At 35.0% G+C, this 19,716-nt stretch overlaps 2 protein-coding genes across 6 annotated transcripts in view; both read right to left on the bottom strand.

The window, feature by feature from the left end:
- Positions 1 to 12,302, bottom strand: part of LOC126755888 (protein quiver) — a 41,887-nt gene extending 29,585 nt beyond the window's left edge. Inside the window, exons 1-4 of one of the 5 annotated variants that reach the window (XM_050468610.1) lie at positions 12,163 to 12,301; positions 11,750 to 11,968; positions 3,820 to 4,034; positions 2,412 to 2,541 (exon numbers count right to left, since the gene is read on the bottom strand). In XM_050468610.1, coding sequence (XP_050324567.1) covers positions 2,412 to 2,481 — 70 coding nt within the window. In that variant the 5' untranslated portion in view covers positions 2,482 to 2,541; positions 3,820 to 4,034; positions 11,750 to 11,968; positions 12,163 to 12,301. The other 4 variants (XM_050468613.1, XM_050468609.1, XM_050468611.1 and 1 more) reach the window with 4 other exon arrangements.
- Positions 12,303 to 15,839: 3,537 nt separating this feature from the next.
- LOC126755889 (leptin receptor gene-related protein) lies at positions 15,840 to 17,287 on the bottom strand. The gene is made up of 3 exons (XM_050468614.1): positions 17,034 to 17,287; positions 16,690 to 16,945; positions 15,840 to 16,629 (listed from the first exon to the last, which is right to left on the bottom strand). Exons 1-3 carry the CDS (start codon positions 17,051 to 17,053, stop codon positions 16,513 to 16,515), a joined length of 393 nt encoding a protein of 130 aa, XP_050324571.1. The 5' UTR covers positions 17,054 to 17,287; the 3' UTR covers positions 15,840 to 16,512.
- Positions 17,288 to 19,716: the final 2,429 nt, after the last annotated feature.

Below are 19,716 nucleotides of genomic sequence, written 5' to 3'. Positions count from 1 at the left end.
CAGTGAAGCAAAAATTAGGGAGGGTATATTTGTGGGTTCGCAAATAAGAGAACTTATGAAAGGTGAAACATTTGAGGAAATGCTCTATGAAACTGAAATACGAGCTTGGAGTGCCTTTAAAAGATTTATTAAAGAAATCTGACAATTACAAAGGTCTTTTGACTGAACTACTTACTGCTTACAAAAAATTGGTTGCAACACGTCCCTTAAAATTCACTTTCTTGACTCCCATCTGGATTTCTCCCGAAAATTTAGGGGCGCAAGTGACGAACATGTGGAATGGTTTCACCAAGACATTTCTGCAATGGAGAAACGGTACCAAGGCAAGTGAAGTGCCAGTTTGCTTGCCGATTACTGCTGGACATTGTTAAGGGATACTCCAAAAACAAAATATCACCGAAAAACATCGACAGTAACATTTTAAGGTACTCTTTGGTTAATAAAATAATATAACAACATATATCTATCGCTGTTTTTCGATTTAATTTCGGTTATAATCGTGTTGGAAAATTATAAAAGAGCTTTGGTAAGTCTATATAAAATTTTATTAAACGGGGTGTGAAGAATATGGTTCATTCGGTGCGACGAACTTAAACCAATATTTTCGTACTTAATTCAAGCTGTATCTGTTCCAATCGTAGTGCAGTCCTATATTTGACAGATCTGGGTACACTAAGTCTGCTTGACGAACTTATGCAGCGCTTCACGTTCAGTGGATCTTAAAATACCGGTATCTAAAATAAATTGAAGAGTTTTTCGCTGAAGAAAAATGTTCTGCTTTGTATATCTGCCTTCTAATTGAATTCATATTCAGTATTATGCCAAAATTATAAACCTTTTCGGAGAATGTTATAATATTTCCTTGCAGGGATGATGAAATTGTCGAATATGGAAAGGTCTCTTTTTAAAGGAAATGTCTTCATGTTTAGAGTTGTTACTTTTTTTCTTGACACTAAAGCAAGTATTAATTAGACTCTCAATAACAATAATTCCTATTCTATTTTCATATATATATTTCGAAAGTCCAGCACCCCCATTTCCACCCATAAGTCAAGTAAGTAAATAACGTAATTATTGTTTTGATTTCCACCGGCGTTGAATTGGTTTATAAATATTTTTATTGGTTTCTATTGTAGACACATGTTTTAATTATTCCTTGTTAACCTCAAAAACCAAAATAAATAAATGCAGAAAATTCTCAAAAATCTTTTTACATTTCATTGCGGTACTTAAATTGGGTTGCTTTGAAGATTACAATTTGAAGCAGATGTGTGAATGAAAACAATACAACAAAATTGAAAAGCATTGTTTACCATATTTTACAAAATCACATACGTTTGGTATGTACAGGGTGCGTCAACTCTTATGTCGGTCTGAGAAAATTTTATAACTTCTAGAAAAAAATTACGTTTTATAGTTTTTTAGATATTTGATGCTTAATTTGATCAAGTGGCCGCTGAAAGGCTTAGATTTTATTACGTAGTATCTCTGGGTCAAGTGCAAAGAGCTATAAGAAACATATGTTTAGAAATAAACCGTCGTTTCCTATAATTTTCTTTTTACTTTTGTAGACTATGCTCTTATTCGAGCGTCCTCATGACGAGTCAATATTCGGCGTGTTGTCTTGGTGAGATTAGTACATAAGTAATTGAAGTTTGCAAAACAACTCAATCGGTTAGTGAATGTCAAAGTTACTCGAATAACTGAAAAAGCTGCGCACACTGTATGGACATATGTACATACTTATGTACATGTGTATGTAAGAATCTATATTGAGAATACATTTCGTTCAAATCTAAGCATAAATATTTTAAAATAATTTTGAGTAAAATTAAAGAACTTGTACTCATTAAGTATTTGTTCAATGGCATGTAAAATCATGTAATTTTAATTAGTTTTTATGCATGAATGCTCATGAAAGTTCATAAGAAATTATGAAATATTTACAAAATATTTTCCTTAAGTTTTAAATTTTTTGTAAACGAAATCATTAACCCGCTACTACTAATATTTTATACTAGTAAGTATATAAATACTCAAATTCTTTACTTTTGTTGTAATATGCATATACATGTATATGTAAATTTGTATAGTTTCTGTTAAAAAATATTATACAAGATCTCGTTGGCGCTGAAAACGTAGCTAGCTAAAAATAATTTAATTTTTATATTAAAATATATTAAATATAATAAGCATTTTCCAATTTCATATATGTACACATATAGGTACATATGTATGTATATGGTATATGCAATTATGTATCCACGACACTTTGCACTATCAGCAATGACTCGTGATGTTTCCTATTTATAGTTGAAATGACATGATATTTATTTTTATTATCAAATGAGCAGATGTATGTATGTATGAAATTATAATTGTTTTTACTTATTTATAGGCACAGCGCTCACCTGTCAACGTCAGCATCCATTTGTTGTAAGTAGTGGGTGGCGTCGTCGTTGCCCGTCGCCAACGACCCATTCTAGAGACTTTAGGTTTTACGTATAAGTTTGCAGTTGGATTTGAAATGAGTTGTTTGAACTAGGAATTAAGAGAAAATATATATGAGCGAAAGCATTTTTTATGTAATTAAAATTATGTGCATATATATTTCTTCTAAATTTTTATTCTTTTTATTTTTTACAATTTTTAAAAATTACTAAATGTACTAGTAGAATAGATTATGGCCTTATACATACATAGTATATAGGATTATGTTTGTGGGATTATCATGTAGTGATTTGTATTCAAATATTACTATATTTGTATAACAGTGACAGCACTTAACTTTTTTGAAAAAATGGGCTTGGCCATAGAGAAACGAAATTAAAGATTTTGAAGCACTAGTCCCTCCTTACCATTTTTTATTTCATCATATATTCACTTTAGTGTTATCAATTTGACTTTTCGGAGGAATGATTTGACGTTATTTTATTAGACTAAGAAAATAGGATGTAACATTGTAAAGCTAGGAGAGGCCATCACACGAATGAAATTCATAACTTCATAAACTATGAAGAACAGATATTTTCAATATTTAAACCATCTTCGATTCGAGAAGCGTTGGAGAGTAGAAAGTAAACTACCTTTGCCAAATGCTTAAACACACTTATGGTGCAGCCCAGCGATGAGATGTCATCTAATGCATGCAGAGTCATAACACTATGCTCTTCTTACACCTAGATAAGCATAAATCGAAATGACGGACTCATTTTTGTTTACTCAGACTTCATTTATATTGGGAGCAATTTAAATTTTTGGCTCAGTCGGTCTTTATGTTTTTAAATGTTTGAAATAAATGATCTTAGTAAAAAAACGATATTTGTCGATATTCGCGGTTTGGTCAATCAAGAATTTGTTCCGGAGAAACAGACGGTCAATAAGGAGATTTAGTTGGGCGTATTGAGGCGTTTCCCTGAGAACATCCGTCGAAAACGACCGGAATTATGGAAGAACAAGTTATGGATTGTACAAGATGATAATGCACCATCGCATTGAGCCACAATTGTGACCGAATTTAAAGCCAAAAATGCCATCTATCAGCCACCGTTTTCACCAAATTTGACTCCGTGTGGTTTTTTCTTATTCTTGAAACTGAAATTGCCGCTCCGTGGAACCCGTGTTTAGGCGATCGAAGAGGTAAAATAAAATTCGTTGAAGGAGCTGAAGGCCCATAAAAGTCCTTATGAACAGTGTTTCCAAGACGGGAAAAATCGTTGGCAGAAGTTAATTACATCTGGTGGGAATGACGTTGAAGGCGACAAAATAAATATTGAAGAATATATAATATAATGCATACCAATACATCATATGACTTACCTCTTATCAACAGTATGCAATTGAGAATTATTAGATTCTTTGGGATCAACCAGAGCAAGCAGCTTCGTCACGAACACTATACGGTCATCGTACCTCTTCTTCAGTGCATTAAAGACCGCCTCCTTGGAACTCGCCTCTCGTTCTGTGATAATTATCCTTTAGCGGCGGCTTTCTAATATTTCACTGCTTTGTTTTACAGCAATAATAAAATCATCCTACCAGTAATTGCAAGACGTAATTGAATTGAATCATTATAATTCCATGTAATGAATTATCGATCGATTATTTAATTAATTAAACTTTACTTTTAATTTTTAATTAAAATGCAATTATCAGACAATAAGAGAGTGAGAGTGTGAGTTTAAAATAAATGTATCTACAAATACTCAGTTCACTGTTTTCTGAATAATTTCTAAGAGTAATTATAGTGTAATTGAGCGATCATTCGAACGCTTTTCGTTCACAAGCGCAAAATCTAAAAAATAAATTGATAATATATTTTAAAATTAAAAACTGCAGAAAGAAGAGGAGCATGCCAAATCATTTATATTTTCTATTAATAAAAGTATTTTATATAAAAGTGACATTGAAAATATTCTGCTGATAAAATATTTTCTTTTTTTGTTAATGAAAAAATTCTAAAGTGATATTAGTGACGTCATTGTATCAGTGAAGAAGATTTTCTAATCTTGTGTCGCATTTGAAATCCCATTCTTTTAAATATCCATGTTTGTATGTGTGTGCAGAACGCATTGTGCATGGAAACAATAAAATATTTTACGATGATATTAATCAAATTTATTCTAAATATATCTGGAAATACGGAAGACAAGGAGTGTATTGTAGAGAATCTGCTCTGTAAGTAACTGGAGAAATTAGATTTATATTTAAAGTTGATAATTTTGTTCAAATATCTAAAAACTTTTTTTATAAAAGATGTCCAAAAATTAACGCTAGATTTAAATTGCCGCCATTTATGTAACGGCTGATTCAAGTAGAGATACTTTTTCCCATAAACAAAAAGAGAGTCGTCTCAAGCTGTCATGTTATTTTTGTTCAGCATTGTTCAGCATTGTTTGGCATTCCATCTTATCTGAACAACGTTTATAAATCGTTCAAATTTATTATAAAAAGTCACGTTCTATTAAGAATGTGTTTCGTGCGCTTTGCTCAACCTACATACATATGTACATTGTACACGAAGATCGTGGAGAGTCGATTCGGCGCCGTTCGCAACAACTCGGACTGACGTTTGGTATGAATTGGCGCACTTACGTCGATATTTTAAATTGGAAGCGTACAAAATACAGTTTGTGCAATAAATAAAGCCGGTCAAGCGACATCGCTTCGCTCTATAGGCTCTTGAAAAGTTCCAAGAAGATCCGACGTTTTCGAACCAAATTTTGTTTAGCCATGAGACTCATTTCTGGCTCAATGGGTATGTAAACCACCAAAATTGCCGCATTTGAGACGAGGAGCAACCTGAAGAGATTCAAGAGCTGCCATTTCATCCAGAAAAACTACGGTTTCGCGTGGTTTATGGGCCGGTGGAAATGGTACTTAAAAATGATGCCGATGAGAACGTAGCTATCAATGACGACTTTTATCGCGCCATAATAACCAACTATTTGACACCTGAAATTGAAGCTTGTGATCTCGGCGACATTTGGTTTTAACAAGACGGCGCCACTTCCAACACATTACATCAATCAATTGATTCATTGAGAGAACACTTCGGTGTGAAGATAATAAATTCACGGTTTGAGCCGGTCGATGGATCACCAAGATCGTGTGATATCACACTGTCAGACTTCTGGAGATATGTAAAGTCTAAAGTCTCGATTCGATTCAGGCCTTGGAGCAAAACATCACGCGTGTCATTCGCCAGTTACCAGTCGAAAAGCTCGAACAACTCATCGACCCATTATTGTTATCTAATCGACAGATTGCAGCGATTCCCCTACGTCCTAGGTTTTGAGTTTGCGCGAATAGTTACCGAACTCAAGACCACTATTGCCGTTCTCCTATCGGAGTGAAAGCTCAACCATTTGAAACATATTGAAAAACCATTGCAGCTCCACTAGTCTATAATTTGCATTGATGGAGAGCCAGAAGAATTTTCCTCTTGTGCTCCTTCATGGGTTCGTTCATGAAAGAAATTACAAGGAATGGAATTGTTGTCACAACCTTTTAATTACAAGTCGAAATGTGGAGCAGAACATTGCTATATGGCGGTTATTTGGAAGGTGTCTGGGCTTGGCAGGCTAAACACAATCAAATTGTCTTCTTCGGTAGATAATATCTTAAAGCTACTAACAGGTGCATTTTTAAGACGTATGGGTTTCAATGAAGCCATACTTTCTGCAAAGTTGGTTTTTTTCATTTCGTAATGGACGGACTTACTCTGGGACAATTCGCGCAAATTTATTACTAAAATAATTATTCGATTCGCGCGTCTTATCTCACAACTGTCCAGCAAAGTCGGTAATTCGAGCAACCATGAATCGGTTTCGCAACACTTTTACTTTAGTGGATAATGTGTATCCTTAGAGACGCCGTGCAGTGTACACAGAAAACGCTATTGCTGCTGGGTACCAGAGTATCGTAGAAACCACGAATGAGTTCTTCCGTCATGGCGCGCAACAATTAAAGATGCCCATCCACTTTATGGAAGATTTTAAAAGAAAGGTACACAAAATTGTCGCATATGGAGTGGTGATAATTCAAAAACCAATGTTGATACGTCGTTACCTCTTCAATAAGTAACTGCTTGGTGTGCTCTAGGAGCAGAAGGAATCATTGGTCCATATTTCTTCAAAAGTGAAGCCGGTCATAATTTTAAAGTCATTACTTAACTTTTAATGAGCGAATTATCTAACGTCGTGGGCCTGCGGCGTGACCTCCAAGATCGTGCGATTTAGCACCGGTTGACCTTTTTTGCGGGGTTATGGAAAATCGCTTGTTTACGCAGACAAGTCTGAGACGATTGACCCCTTGGAAGAGAGTATTCGGCGTATTATTGCTGACATACGCATCTATTTGTCGAATTTTGGCCCTCTCAGCTGAAATTTATTCGAGCCAGCTACGGCTGTCACTTCATTTCTAAATCATAATGTCAAACACTTATTCATAACATTAAAATATATGCGTTTTATTTCTTCTTGCAAACGACGTGACTAAAAACACCTCTAGCAAAGTAGTTAGGGTATAGACGTCATTTTTAACGCATTTCAATAATCAGCTGGGTATAAAAGTTAGAGAAATGAGATTCTTCATAGATGGCACAGCGTCGAGCACTCAGCTGGTGCAGCATTTAATCGAAATTCTTCGCTGTGGGAAATCAGAAAAAATTTATTTTTAGACTAGACAACATCCAGCTGTATGGACAGCAGAGAGAAAGGCAAAACAGAAACCACTTGCAGGCCACAAAAATTAATTTAACGCTTCGCAAAAATAAATAAAATGTTTTTGTTAAATGTAATTGTCACACGCCCACTTTATGTCGTCCATCACGCGTTCAGTTCTAATATTAAACAAAACTGTTTCGTATCTCGCAAAACTAACGAAACTACAATAAATATTAAGTGTTTTTAGACGCTATTTACGTATGCATGGAAATTAAGTTGTAAAATATATTTTTGATATCAGAAATAAAAGTGTGACTGGCAAACGAGCGCTGCCCGATGGGAGCACAAGCAAATCAGCACCGATGTGTGGGTGAGCGCGTCGCATGCTCACATTGAACTCTGGCAAATTATCAAACACAAAAAGTTAAATAATTAAAATAAAATCAAAACATGTAAGGAAGCGCTAAGTTCGGCTGTAACCGAACATATTTTACATGCTGGACCTGGATTTCATTAAGATACCATTACCAATCATCAGTAAAGTCAGCCGGATGCTCGATGTTAGTTATATGGGGGCTAGGTCAAGTTTTCGCCCGATTTTATCCACTTTAGGCACAAAGATACACTGTTATGAGTAAACACGCTCTATCATTTTCATTGAGGTAACTCACATATTGGCCGATATTTGCGGTACAAAGTCACCCGGAAATTCGAAGATCTTTATATTAAGTATAGGGGGGCTAAGGGAAGTGTAGACCAGATCAAACTAATTTTTAATACATGGACTAATAGGAATAAAAAGTCTCTCCAAATTTTAACTATATATTTCACACATTGACCAATATTTGCGTTAAAAAGTCAACTATCGACATCGGGCTACTCATATTCGGTACTTAAACAGTTTAGGTTCGGTTTGGACAGTTTTTGTTTATAAGGTGACATACCTCAAAGGCTCTTTTTGAGCGTTATATTAATTGCTTCTTGATTTGTACACTACACAGATGGAATTTAAAATTGTTGTATATGGGAAGTAGGTCTGGCTGTAGCCCGATTTTGCTCATTTCCGCTCTCTAAGAGAGGAATATCAGAAGAATGTTATATACCGAATTTGGTTGAAATCGGTCGAGAAAGTTCCGAGATATGTGATTTAATCTGTAGGAGAGCGGTGCCACGCCCATCGTCCAATTTTGATCCCGGCTCTTTTAAAGCATTATCATACCATTACGGGGGTAAAATTTAATGTCTCTGCCGAATTTAGTTATTGATCTTTTAGTAGTTTTTAACAGTAACGTTATATGGGAAGTGGGCGGGGTTATCTTTCATCTAATTTCGGACTAGGAGTAGGAGTTCTTATATTATTTGAGCTTAGCAAATTTGGTTGTTGTAGCTTTAGTGGTTTAGGCGACCATGATATATGTACATTAAACCTATTATAAGGCGGTGCCACGCCCATTTTTTCAAAAATCTTAGCCCATAAGTGCTCCTTGGCACTGCGATCCTCTGCGTCAAACTACAGTTCTAGATCTTAATTTGGCGTTTGGTTATGGTACTTTATAGGTTTTTGTTTAATGGCGTTTTGTGGCCGTGGCAGTGGTTCATTACGCACATCTACGAACTTATTTTTCATATTTCAAGTTTCATTAGGATTTTTAACTCAAGCAGCTTGACGGGCGAACGGACAGACCGACAGTCACTCGGATGTCAACTCGTTTCGTAATCCTGATCATTCATATATACATAACCCTATATATAACTCGATTCGTTTTAGGTGATACAAAAAACCGTTAGGTGAACAAAACAATTATACTCTGTAGCAACATGTTGCAGGAGTATAAATATAGTATATTAACACAAGCGAATGCCTTGAGCGACCATCAGGCATGTGGTAAACTGTTTGTGCCACGTGTGTGTGTGTACGGACGTACAGTTGCATGTACCTATGTATATATGTGTATATATCTGCATATATATGTGTGTATATGCGTAGTCTAGTCTGTTCAGCATAAGCGTGTATTTTATTTTAAATCTATTTTTGAACACAACACACTTCAGCAAACAGAATGCAGTCACCACTAAATGTCACACACATGCATGTGTATGTGTGTGGGCAGTAAATAAAATGTTTTGTTTTTGTTTTTAAAATAAAATTTTAGTTTAGTTTCCTCTTTTCGGCTATACTTCTGTGCGTCATGACAATATATATTTTCAGGCTTTTAAAAACGGGTTATTTTGGACGGGCATACACGGCGTATACGTAATCAATTTTGTGACATTGCCATTTTGCGGGCAAACAGGTGGTTTTCTTTCCCAAAATGATTCACTTTTAGGTTATAGCGGTGCAAAGGATCTTCATTTGCTTTATTATCGGAATACAAATTTACTTTTTGGTACAACCAAATTTGTTGAATATTAACTTGAACCAAATCTTGAAGATGACCAAAGGGATTGGACCAACGTCGTTTAAGTACAAAATAAACTTATATACTTAATATATTATACTAACACTAGATGAAATCTAATAACTTTCAACGGTCCCGAATATACCATCTGATCAAATTTGACTCGGACTAGTTCATACTGGCGAATTGACCCCTGAACAGGGTTTTCTCACGATCTTTGTAAAATCCAAAAGGAAGCGTCAGAAACCCTACAAAGTACATATCTACATATGTAAATAATCAGCGTGATGAGCTATTTAGCCATGCCTATCTGTCTGTTCGTTTATCCGCATGCCTATACTTTTTTTGGATTTTTGAAGCATATTATAGCTTCGGTGCAACTGAAGTTAATTTTTTCTCATTTTTTACTTAGGCACTACCTTTTTTATGTTCGTGTGAAGTTAGATCTCCATATTTCAATTAGTGTGCGTTTGGCGGTTGTTTGTTTACGACACGAAAAGTTAGTTTGTTGATCGCAAAGGATCTCCACATCTCCCATGGATCGATTCAACACATTTTGGTTAAAGTTTTGGATATGAAGAGTGTCAATGCTGGACACGTACCAAAAGTGCCGAATCTTTTGCGCAAACCACGGCAAGTAGAGGTGGCGAAAGAAATGGTGAAGAGACATTAGTATAAACTCGAATCTGACATAATATAATAAAAAATTAATAGCGAATGGCGCTCCAAATGAGCCAGAACACTAAGTGGATGAGTCAAATCAAGTCGAGGTGAGCTTTTACGGTTCAATGAATAATATTTAAGGGGAGTTGTCTCTATTCATGTAATAAAAATTTACTCCCTCAGCATTGTGAAGGGATCGCACTTAGACTGATTGTACAGTCTTTTGTGATATCAAATGAAAAACTCCTTACTTTGACATCAAGTTTCAGCAAAAACACTCTGAATTTATCACAAATCTTCTTAGATGTTTTATTTCTGTTTCCGCTATTTCACCTGGATGTCTAAAAGTATGAAATCTGAGGAATATTTGATCATCTGGATAAAGCGGGATATTCGAGAAATTTTTAAATTGGATGAAGCCATCTGTAGAAGTTCACGCATGTGAGGAAAGTTGTCTGACCACCATTTACTTAGTGGCCAGAAATGATTCTTTTTCTCACAGTTTCCTGTAGCCAGGCTACCAAAACATAATTCGATGCTAGCGAAGGGGGCTTACATCTTTTACTAGTCTCGGTGCCCTACTATGGGAGTAGATAGTCACCACATTGTAGAAGGCTCCGCATTGGAGCAGTAAATATACTGCTATCCTTCTCTAAAAACGATATGTACGTTTGATTTTAGCTGTCAATCCTAACAACCCCAGAAGAGAGAGAGCCAAAAAGGATGTTGTCAAACTACCGCATTGACAGTTGGAACAGACTGACATTTACATACATACCTATGTATATATAGCTTTGCACAGGTATAGCTGTCAAAGACTGCATTATTGTTTTTGTTGCCGAATCGGAAGCTGTGCGCTAATCAAGTGTTGCAAATTCTGTTTATAAATACTACATTGCTTGTATGTATGTATATATTTATGTGTGGCGTGCTTTGATTGCTGCCTCGCCGTGTGTCAACAACAAATTTATGTAAGGCACTGATTTATCGATTGCAGAAGTTACGAAAAGATAATAAAAAAGTGTGAATATAGGTAGACACATATACATACATACGTACTAACATTAATATGTATGGATGCACATTGCTACTATTACTTGTTATTGTTGTTGTTTTGGTATGCTATTGCCAAACACATAAGGAATTCGCTTGTCAGTCACTGTTTCATAATTAATCGATAAAGAAAATGTTGCAAAAAACCGAGAAGGTAAAACAACCAAAAACAGCTAGCGTATGAATAAATACAGGCTTAGAGGTTCAACTTCTAACTAAACGTGTATATGCATGTGTGTGTGTGTGTGTGAGTAAGTATATAAAAATGTTTGTATATATATTTCACAAGGCGTAACACCGAAACCGTGTCAGCGGCAACAATAACAATAACAGGTGACTACCGAAATTTTACAACACGCCTGTAAGTAGGCTATGCGGGTTGTCAAAAATCTATGCCAACTGCGCTGCTGGCGCAGATCCTTACAACAACTATGTTTTGCAACATAAATTTTCACTTTCCTTACGCACCAATTTTGCTGTTGTTGTTGTGATTTTTTTCTTATATGGATTTGCAACACATTTCACTTTGCATTTGCTTATGCTTCACTTTTTCAAATTCCAGCTGACTTCGCCCGTTCGCCCGCGCTCACCCGCTGCCTCCACTGCAGCACGCAATCAATTCATCGATTCTTTCCTACTTGGCACGCACTTTTTTCATACTATTCATTTTCTCTGTATTTCAAATGCCTGCACACACACGCACACGTTATTGCATTGCCTTCGCTTTTGTATTTGTCATTTCAATTTTTTGCACATATTTTACTTTGGCAATGTCTTATTTCTATTTTTTCACAAATTTTCACCAAAAAAATTTCTAATTAAAAATTTTCAAGTTTTTGTTGTTGCCACTTTGGTATTATATATGTGTGTGTGTTGCAGACAATTTGAACGTGCGCTCGAACTTTTCCGTTTTGTTGCGCGTTATCCGCCGTTACGAGAGCAACTGACTCGGCCGAAAGCGTTTGGGTGGTCGCTCAGCCACGTTAGCCGAATTCGTTGGCCATCGGGAGTATTTTTGTTGACATTGCTTGTGGTATTTCTCGTTCAGGGATGCCAGCGCAGCTGAATTATAGTTGCTTAACGTGTTCTAATTGAAGTGGTAGGCCAAAAGACTGCAGTCTCTAGGTGCTATTTAGTAAAAAATATACGTTGAACTTAAGTAAATAATTAGTAACTTTGTAGAAAAAGACGTTGGTTGTTATTTTTGTTGTCCTAGGTGTAGAGGCGTAAAACATTTTGAAATAGGTTTGAGGCCATTCCGCTGAGTTGACTGTCTTTGGTCAAGATATGAGTCTAGCCTGTTGCAATTATTTAGCCCTGGCTGTTCTCACGACAGAAATCTCTTTCCTTTAACTTCTAGCTGTATCTTCGGAAGAATAAACCTTTTTTTGGCAATAGAAAGACCTTTTTAGCAATATATTTAGAGGTTGGGTATATATTTAGAGGGTATCACGGCTTCAAAAATCGATTTGCTTATTGTCTAATTTAACTCTATAACATCTCTAGAATAATGTCCTCAATACTCAGGTTGATCTGAGTAATAGTTTTATGTTTTTAAAGTCAATCAACTCAACCGATCTTAATGAAATTTTACACTGTTCTTCGAAATATGATTTACATGGTCTTCAACGAATATTTTAATTGTAAGTAAAAATATTTTCATCAAAATTTGAATTTTTTGTACGTCTGCTAAAAATACAATTTTTTATTTTTTTTCCTTCGTTCAATACCTACTTTATGAACTTAATAAAACCATTTTTCTTTTCACTTCAGATGATCTTGTAAAAAGACCTGCTGTCAACGTGGAGGCACCTTTCTCAAGAGGAATTGTTGGAAATGACGTCGTAGTGGCCGAGTTTTAAATATTTCCCTTCGAAAATTGCACAAAGCTTTACAAAATTGTATCTTTGGAATAATTAAAAGTATAATAAAATATTTAATTTAAAAAAAAAAAAAAAAAAGATATTAAAAACAAGCCGTTTTTTGTGGAATAAGCCCATTTAATCCCGTAATAAACTCCATGAACCTTTTTAGAGCTTATATCCACTTGTGAACTTGAAAAAATCGATTTTTGTTAGATATAGTATATATTTTTGTTGCATTTAGGATATACATACATATTTGTATATATCGAAGGTTCAATTATTTAAAAAATTCTCCGAAAATTCGAAACTTATCCGGCAAATAGTTTCTGCCCGTATTTGTAAGGTTTTTTAACTTAGTATAATCGGCTCTCAAGACTTTAAACACGTCTTTCCTCGAAACGCTGAACTTAATGTCTTAAAAAATCGAATTCAAACTTGAAGACGACTTTATATTTGTCAGATAAGGATCGAAGAAATAAAATTTTTGACGATCATTTCGATATTTTTTAATTTTTTAATTCTCTTTAAAGAGTATCTTTTTACAAAATACTACTCAATTTTTTGGGAAGCCACCAGTTTGTCAAAAATCAACATTTTGACAAATTTTTCTAACATTACCTATATTTCAATATAGGATATACATACCTATGTATGTATGCATTTGGCTTTTAGATAATTTTAAGCAGAGAAATCTTCCTCAGCATCCCGTACCTTTTAGCGGATCATCTCCTAGAGATGGACTACGGAATCCACCAATTTCAAATTTTATCAAAATTAATGTACATTTTTTATTTATTGATTCAACAAAATTCTTCAAAAAAATGCATAAAAGCGTTTTTCTGCTTTGGATAATAATATAATTTTGTTTCCAATGAAAATACTAACTTCTGCTTTGGTAAACTGGGATACAAGAAGCATTTTTTGAGTTAAAAAAATCTTATTGCTTACAGTTGTATCAATAACAATACTCTCTCTACATATATTAATATTATTCCAAAAAAGTTATATAACAGAGTTGGCAATCCAGCTGTATCCCATTCTCTCATTTAACGGTTCTAAACAAAACTGCCGAAAAAATGTAGTCGGAGAGAAGTCAATTAAATCCCACAATGTCTGCATCCATTGACATTCACTAGGCTGTCTTGTTGTTTTTAGCTGTATCAAGTGGGATTCCCTGAGCGACTAAAAAATATGCCACAAGTGTGTTACGTGGAAAAGCGAGATGTTCAAAAGAGCTTTTGAAAGCTTCCTTGCGATTGCTTGGAAGCTTGTAAGACTGTTTGACGCCAAGCAAAGCAATTTTTAAATTCTTTTGGTAAAATGTTTATTCAAATGGAGTGGACCAGTTTCGCATCGTTGTTCGACTTTTTTGGTTCACATGTTGAAAACTGCTTCTCTTTCTGTCTTTAGTCCGACTTTAATACTTCTTACAATTCTTTTTTCCCTGATGTCGTCTAACGGACGGTTGAGGAGATTGAATTTTTTCGAAGTTGCTGGCTTAGGTCTTATGACATCTCATCATATATAGTGATAGAAGTAGTTGTTGTTGTTTTAGATTTCCGTTAAAACAACAACCACATAGAAGTAGTTGTTTAACCTATTACAAAATCCAGAACCTAGTTAGAAATTCGAGCTCCTCGCCCCATCAAGTTTGACTCGGTATGTATTAAGAGTCCCTTTTTTAGGAGGTAATTCCGGTTTTATCAAATTCCTGTTGAGTTGGTATTAATGAAAACATCCAAGCAGGCATCACTTGAACATACGAGTATATCGAAGAAACGTCAAGCGGCAACCAATCACTGTTCAAAGGTGAGGGCTTTGACAAGCCTTTAGTTTCCGGAACTTTGTCATAATAGTTTCACTAATGTTAGTAATTATCGACCGTCTTGTAGTTTTCCTTGTATATAGCCACCACATCTTCCTTGTCTGTTCCTCAGTTCATTTTTGTTTTGCATAGAGTATAGCAGTAGTTAATTCTTTTAATGAAATCAAAATTTTACACCTTCGTCCAATTACTAAAACGGGCGTGTTCCGATCTGAACAATTTCTTCGGAGATTGCATTATTGCCAACCCATGCGAATTTTGTGAAGATATCCCGTTAAAAAAAAAGCTTTCCAAACAAGCACTTGATAGCGATTGTTCAGTTTGTATGGCAGCTACATATATGCTTTGCGGGTCCGATATCTGCGGTTCCATAAAGGAACAGCTTCTTGGGGAGAAGTCATGTATATACAGACAGACAGACAAACGAACATGACTAAATCGACTTAGCTAGGCAAGTAGATCATTTATGTATATGTACACTTTATAAGATCTCTGAAGATTTCCTCTATGGCAAACATAAAATATTTTTTCAAGGTATAAAAGTACAAGTTGAAAAGGTGATTGTAAAGAAAAATAATGAACGGTTCTAACTGTGATTAAGTCTTATGTTCTTTTTGTAATGGCTTTCTAACCCCAGTTTGGAGAAAAATTAATTGTCCGAAGTCATCTAATTATAGACTCAGAAAGCGAGATATTTTGACGGGATCAGACCATAGATAATAATTCTCACGATCGCTTTTATGCGGCCAAGGTCTGACTCGACGATTTAACACTGTCTGGGTCGGCAACTATATTAAAAGATAGGAGTGTCAGAAGACAATTAGACCTCATAGAAGTCAACTAGCATACAATTATTCAATTTCCTTAATTCGTTTGCCAATTTTTTATTCATAAAATGGTTTTGAATGCAGTATTACTTAGTAAATTTTAAAATAAAATATTGCATCGTAGTGGTGCCACATAAGTAATTCCATACTACATATACAAACATTAAGTGTCTAATATTACACAAAGGAGATTCTTAAAATTGCGCATGAAGTTTATATAACATACATTTATTGTTTTTTTCTTTTATTCGTGTCTATTCAAATCGAGTTATTTGATTAGTTTAATTACGCCTGACTATTATGATTTTTTCAAAACAAAAAATGTGCCAAATTCGCAGCAACTTTTGTTTCAGCACATTAATTGTAGATACAAAAAGCTTTTCATCTTAAAACTAAATATTATATCTTTATGTATGTGTTTCTGTGTTCAACTGCAATGCGTATGATATTCTACCCAGCCTTTGTAAAATCTACTAGCATCTCGACGACGTTTTCACTCACGACCAAAGGCGGTTAAAATTTTACTTCCAAACGTTAGTTAACATTGCGTTGTAATTGCGATGCTGATAAATATATTGTTGTTGTTGGTTTTATATGTTTCATGTAGACACGACTACTTGCAGTCATTGCAGTCATTTTGCGTTAAGAGTCTCTTCATTCAAATATTTATATTTGCAAGAACAAAAACAAAACAAATTAAAAAAAAAATAGTATTTAGAACATTCCACCGTAGGGTGCATCAAATTCACTATCTCGCATTGAATAACCGAATATAGTTAAATAGTTAATCACATTACTGATTAATGTAAGTGTAGCAGCAGTCCAAGTAATCTAAAAAGTAATTCAGATTAATCCAAAATGCATGTACATATATATTAACATTTTTCTTACCACTTGACTATGCGCCAGTACAATTGGAAAAGCAAAAGCGCTTAGCACCATTCCAGCGCAAAGAAATAGTGCAAACTCTGTCTTTGGATTAGTTTCGTTTCCTTGATTGAAACGCTTCGCTATGAATACCGGTAACACGGAAAGGACGTAAAATAGCAACACAAAAAACGGGTAGAAAATCTTCGGTTGTGGCACCGCACATGCCAATATAAGGAATGTCATACCCAGGCATGTTAAAAATGCGCACACCAGTAATCTGTATTAGTAAAGCAAATTGAAGAGAGAAAAATACACAACGCAATAAGATTTATTGTGCTATCACTTTGGATCTTTTGTTAACTTACGCTATTATGTACATAGCCATTCCGTCATAAAGATAATCCGCATCGCAGCAACAAAGCACATACGAAAAATACAAAAATAATATTAAACAATAATGAACAAAGTTAATTTTTCCTATAAATACCCTTTAAAGCAGCCATTTTATGAAGTACTTATTGGATTTATTAAAAATTTTCACTTGAGATCCTTTTGTGTGTTTACGAAAATTGTTGTATCTGCATTAATCATCAAGAAAACAACCAAGTGTAATCAACTGTCAAAAAGCAGAGTTACCGTACAGCTTTAAAGTCAATTTGTACTGTTATCGGTTATTCGAATTTGTGTATACTTGATTTGACACGTATTTCTCCATCTTCTAAAAATAAATAATGTTTGTTTTGCTAAATATAAAAATGTAGTATGTAAAATAAACTGAAAACAACTTAGAGTTCCACTTTGATATCACCTTTTGCTCCTTATGACAACATCTAATTATGTGGCAACATTATTGAGAACAGTTTTGTGAACACAAAATTGTTGAGGAACAGCTGACTACCTATTGAAACAGAGAACGTATATTTATATACGTTCTCTGATTGAAACGTTGTTTTTACAATTGTTACGACAATTTGATGGACAAGTTTATTCGAATTTTATGCATACATATGTACATATTATAATTGAAATAACTCATATCAAATTGTGAAGCCTCAAAAGTCGTTCATTTCCTTGTATTTAGTGGTATAGATAAAAAGATTCGAACTTCTTTCGAATTTGGCACATCATTCAAAAGTTGTTAGCAATATTAAAAAATTCTTTAATAATTCTTTAACATTAATGTTGCTGAGATAGAAAACTAGTTTGCAAGAATTTAGTTCCGGTTCCGTTCCATTGTTTAGTACAGTCGGAAATAAAGATTAGCTTAGAGAGCTAACTTATGATAAAACCACAATTGTTACAAGCGCGGCATAGGTTGATATCAAATTCATAGTTGATAGTTCTTTCAATATTGAAACCACTCAAAATGTTTGTATGCAGTTATGTATATATGTACATATGTACAACCTGCAGTCTAAAAATTGTTGATAAGCCGGCATGTTGTTGATCAAAAGGAATATTCTTGTGGTCCAACGTACCTACGATTCAACGGGTTTGTTTGAGCAGCTCTGTTTTAATAATGAAAATACTTATTCATATTATCAAATACCGAAACTGCTATGTTCCTTATTTTAAATTTAACATCAGCTTGTGAAGAAGAATCCACAATGTATTCTTTTGGACCCGACTACATGCATAGGCTCTTATAGCGCCAATAAAGAGTACAGTATATAATATTTCAAATATACTTATTAGTTGTATTAATATAACTCATTTCCTCACAAATTGCTTGCATTGTAATATAATTATTGCGCCTTTCACAAAGTTAAAAATATCCACTTGAAGCCTTATTACAATACATTACGAGTTCAAGGCTGATTTAAAAGAACAAATAACAACAGCGCAAGCGACATAAGGACGAACCACTATCAACAACATATTGACATTACCATATACTCGTAACACAAGTAAATCAGCCACTGGAACAAATGGATAAGACGCGAACGTGACCAATTGAATGCCAGCACTGCGCCAATTGAGAAACTAAAGGCAAAAGCCGAACTACTACACAGACAAATATATGTATATATGTATATAAATGTGTGAGGGTGTGTAAATATGTATGTATGTATGTATATGACCAGCACTTGGCTTTGGTTAAAGCAGCTTGAATGATTTTTATGGCTTTACTATGCGCTGATAAGGGCACCATTGCCTCATCAAACATGTATTTCTGTATTCACATTAGCATATTCTTTTGCACGAGTACATTATATGTAACCGATAAAGTTGAGTACAAACCTATACATACATGTATTATATGAAAAGCTTCGCTATGCGCAAAACCCACACGTCACTGGGACACAAACACGAAATATGTGTTCGTGCTTGAGGAAAATCTGCAAATGTTTGTTTATTTCTTTGTGAACGCCGAAAAAGTTCAATGGAGCGACCGAAATGGGACGCGCATGAGCGTCGAGTCCTTCAAAAAATTTTCATTGATGAAAAATTTTGTCCTATCCCACATAGAAATAGGTTTAGCACCCGCGCTGCATACCTGCTGCTGCTGCTGCAGCGGCAAACATTCGCACACAATAACAAAGCTGCAAGCACTGCAGAGCGAGAAACTTGTTGGCCACATTCACTAGTGAAAGAGAGCCATTCGTACATTTGTACATACATACATACATACATATGTAGTCATATGTTGCCAGAGTGCAAGACCAGGCCTGTGGGCTTTATATTATACACCCGCAAACTGGGGTGGCGCTTGCTGGTTCTGTCAGCTCCTTCGCATACTAGCGCAACGCCAATGCCATCGCCACCTGTTCGTATTTCAATGAACTGCAGTTGAAGGTGAAATATGCGGCAGGCGGTGTCGGGGGTGTATACAAACACAGTGAACATTTAATGCAAAGTCGATTCGTACCGCAGTGGCGCAGTTGTGAGTGGCTGAAAATTTGATTTGCCTGTATACAAGAGTGTATGAGCTAGTAGAGCTTTCGCTGTGAACTGTTGGCGGTGTGTGTATACGCTAACGGTTAATCATACGCCTGCGTGTACTCAATAGCGGAGAAGTGTTGTGTGCATAGTGTGTGATAACGGCAG

This window comes from Bactrocera neohumeralis, chromosome 4, assembly GCF_024586455.1.
Source record: "Bactrocera neohumeralis isolate Rockhampton chromosome 4, APGP_CSIRO_Bneo_wtdbg2-racon-allhic-juicebox.fasta_v2, whole genome shotgun sequence".
Taxonomy (NCBI): domain Eukaryota; kingdom Metazoa; phylum Arthropoda; class Insecta; order Diptera; family Tephritidae; genus Bactrocera; species Bactrocera neohumeralis.
This window is presented reverse-complemented; position numbering and strand designations above follow the sequence as displayed.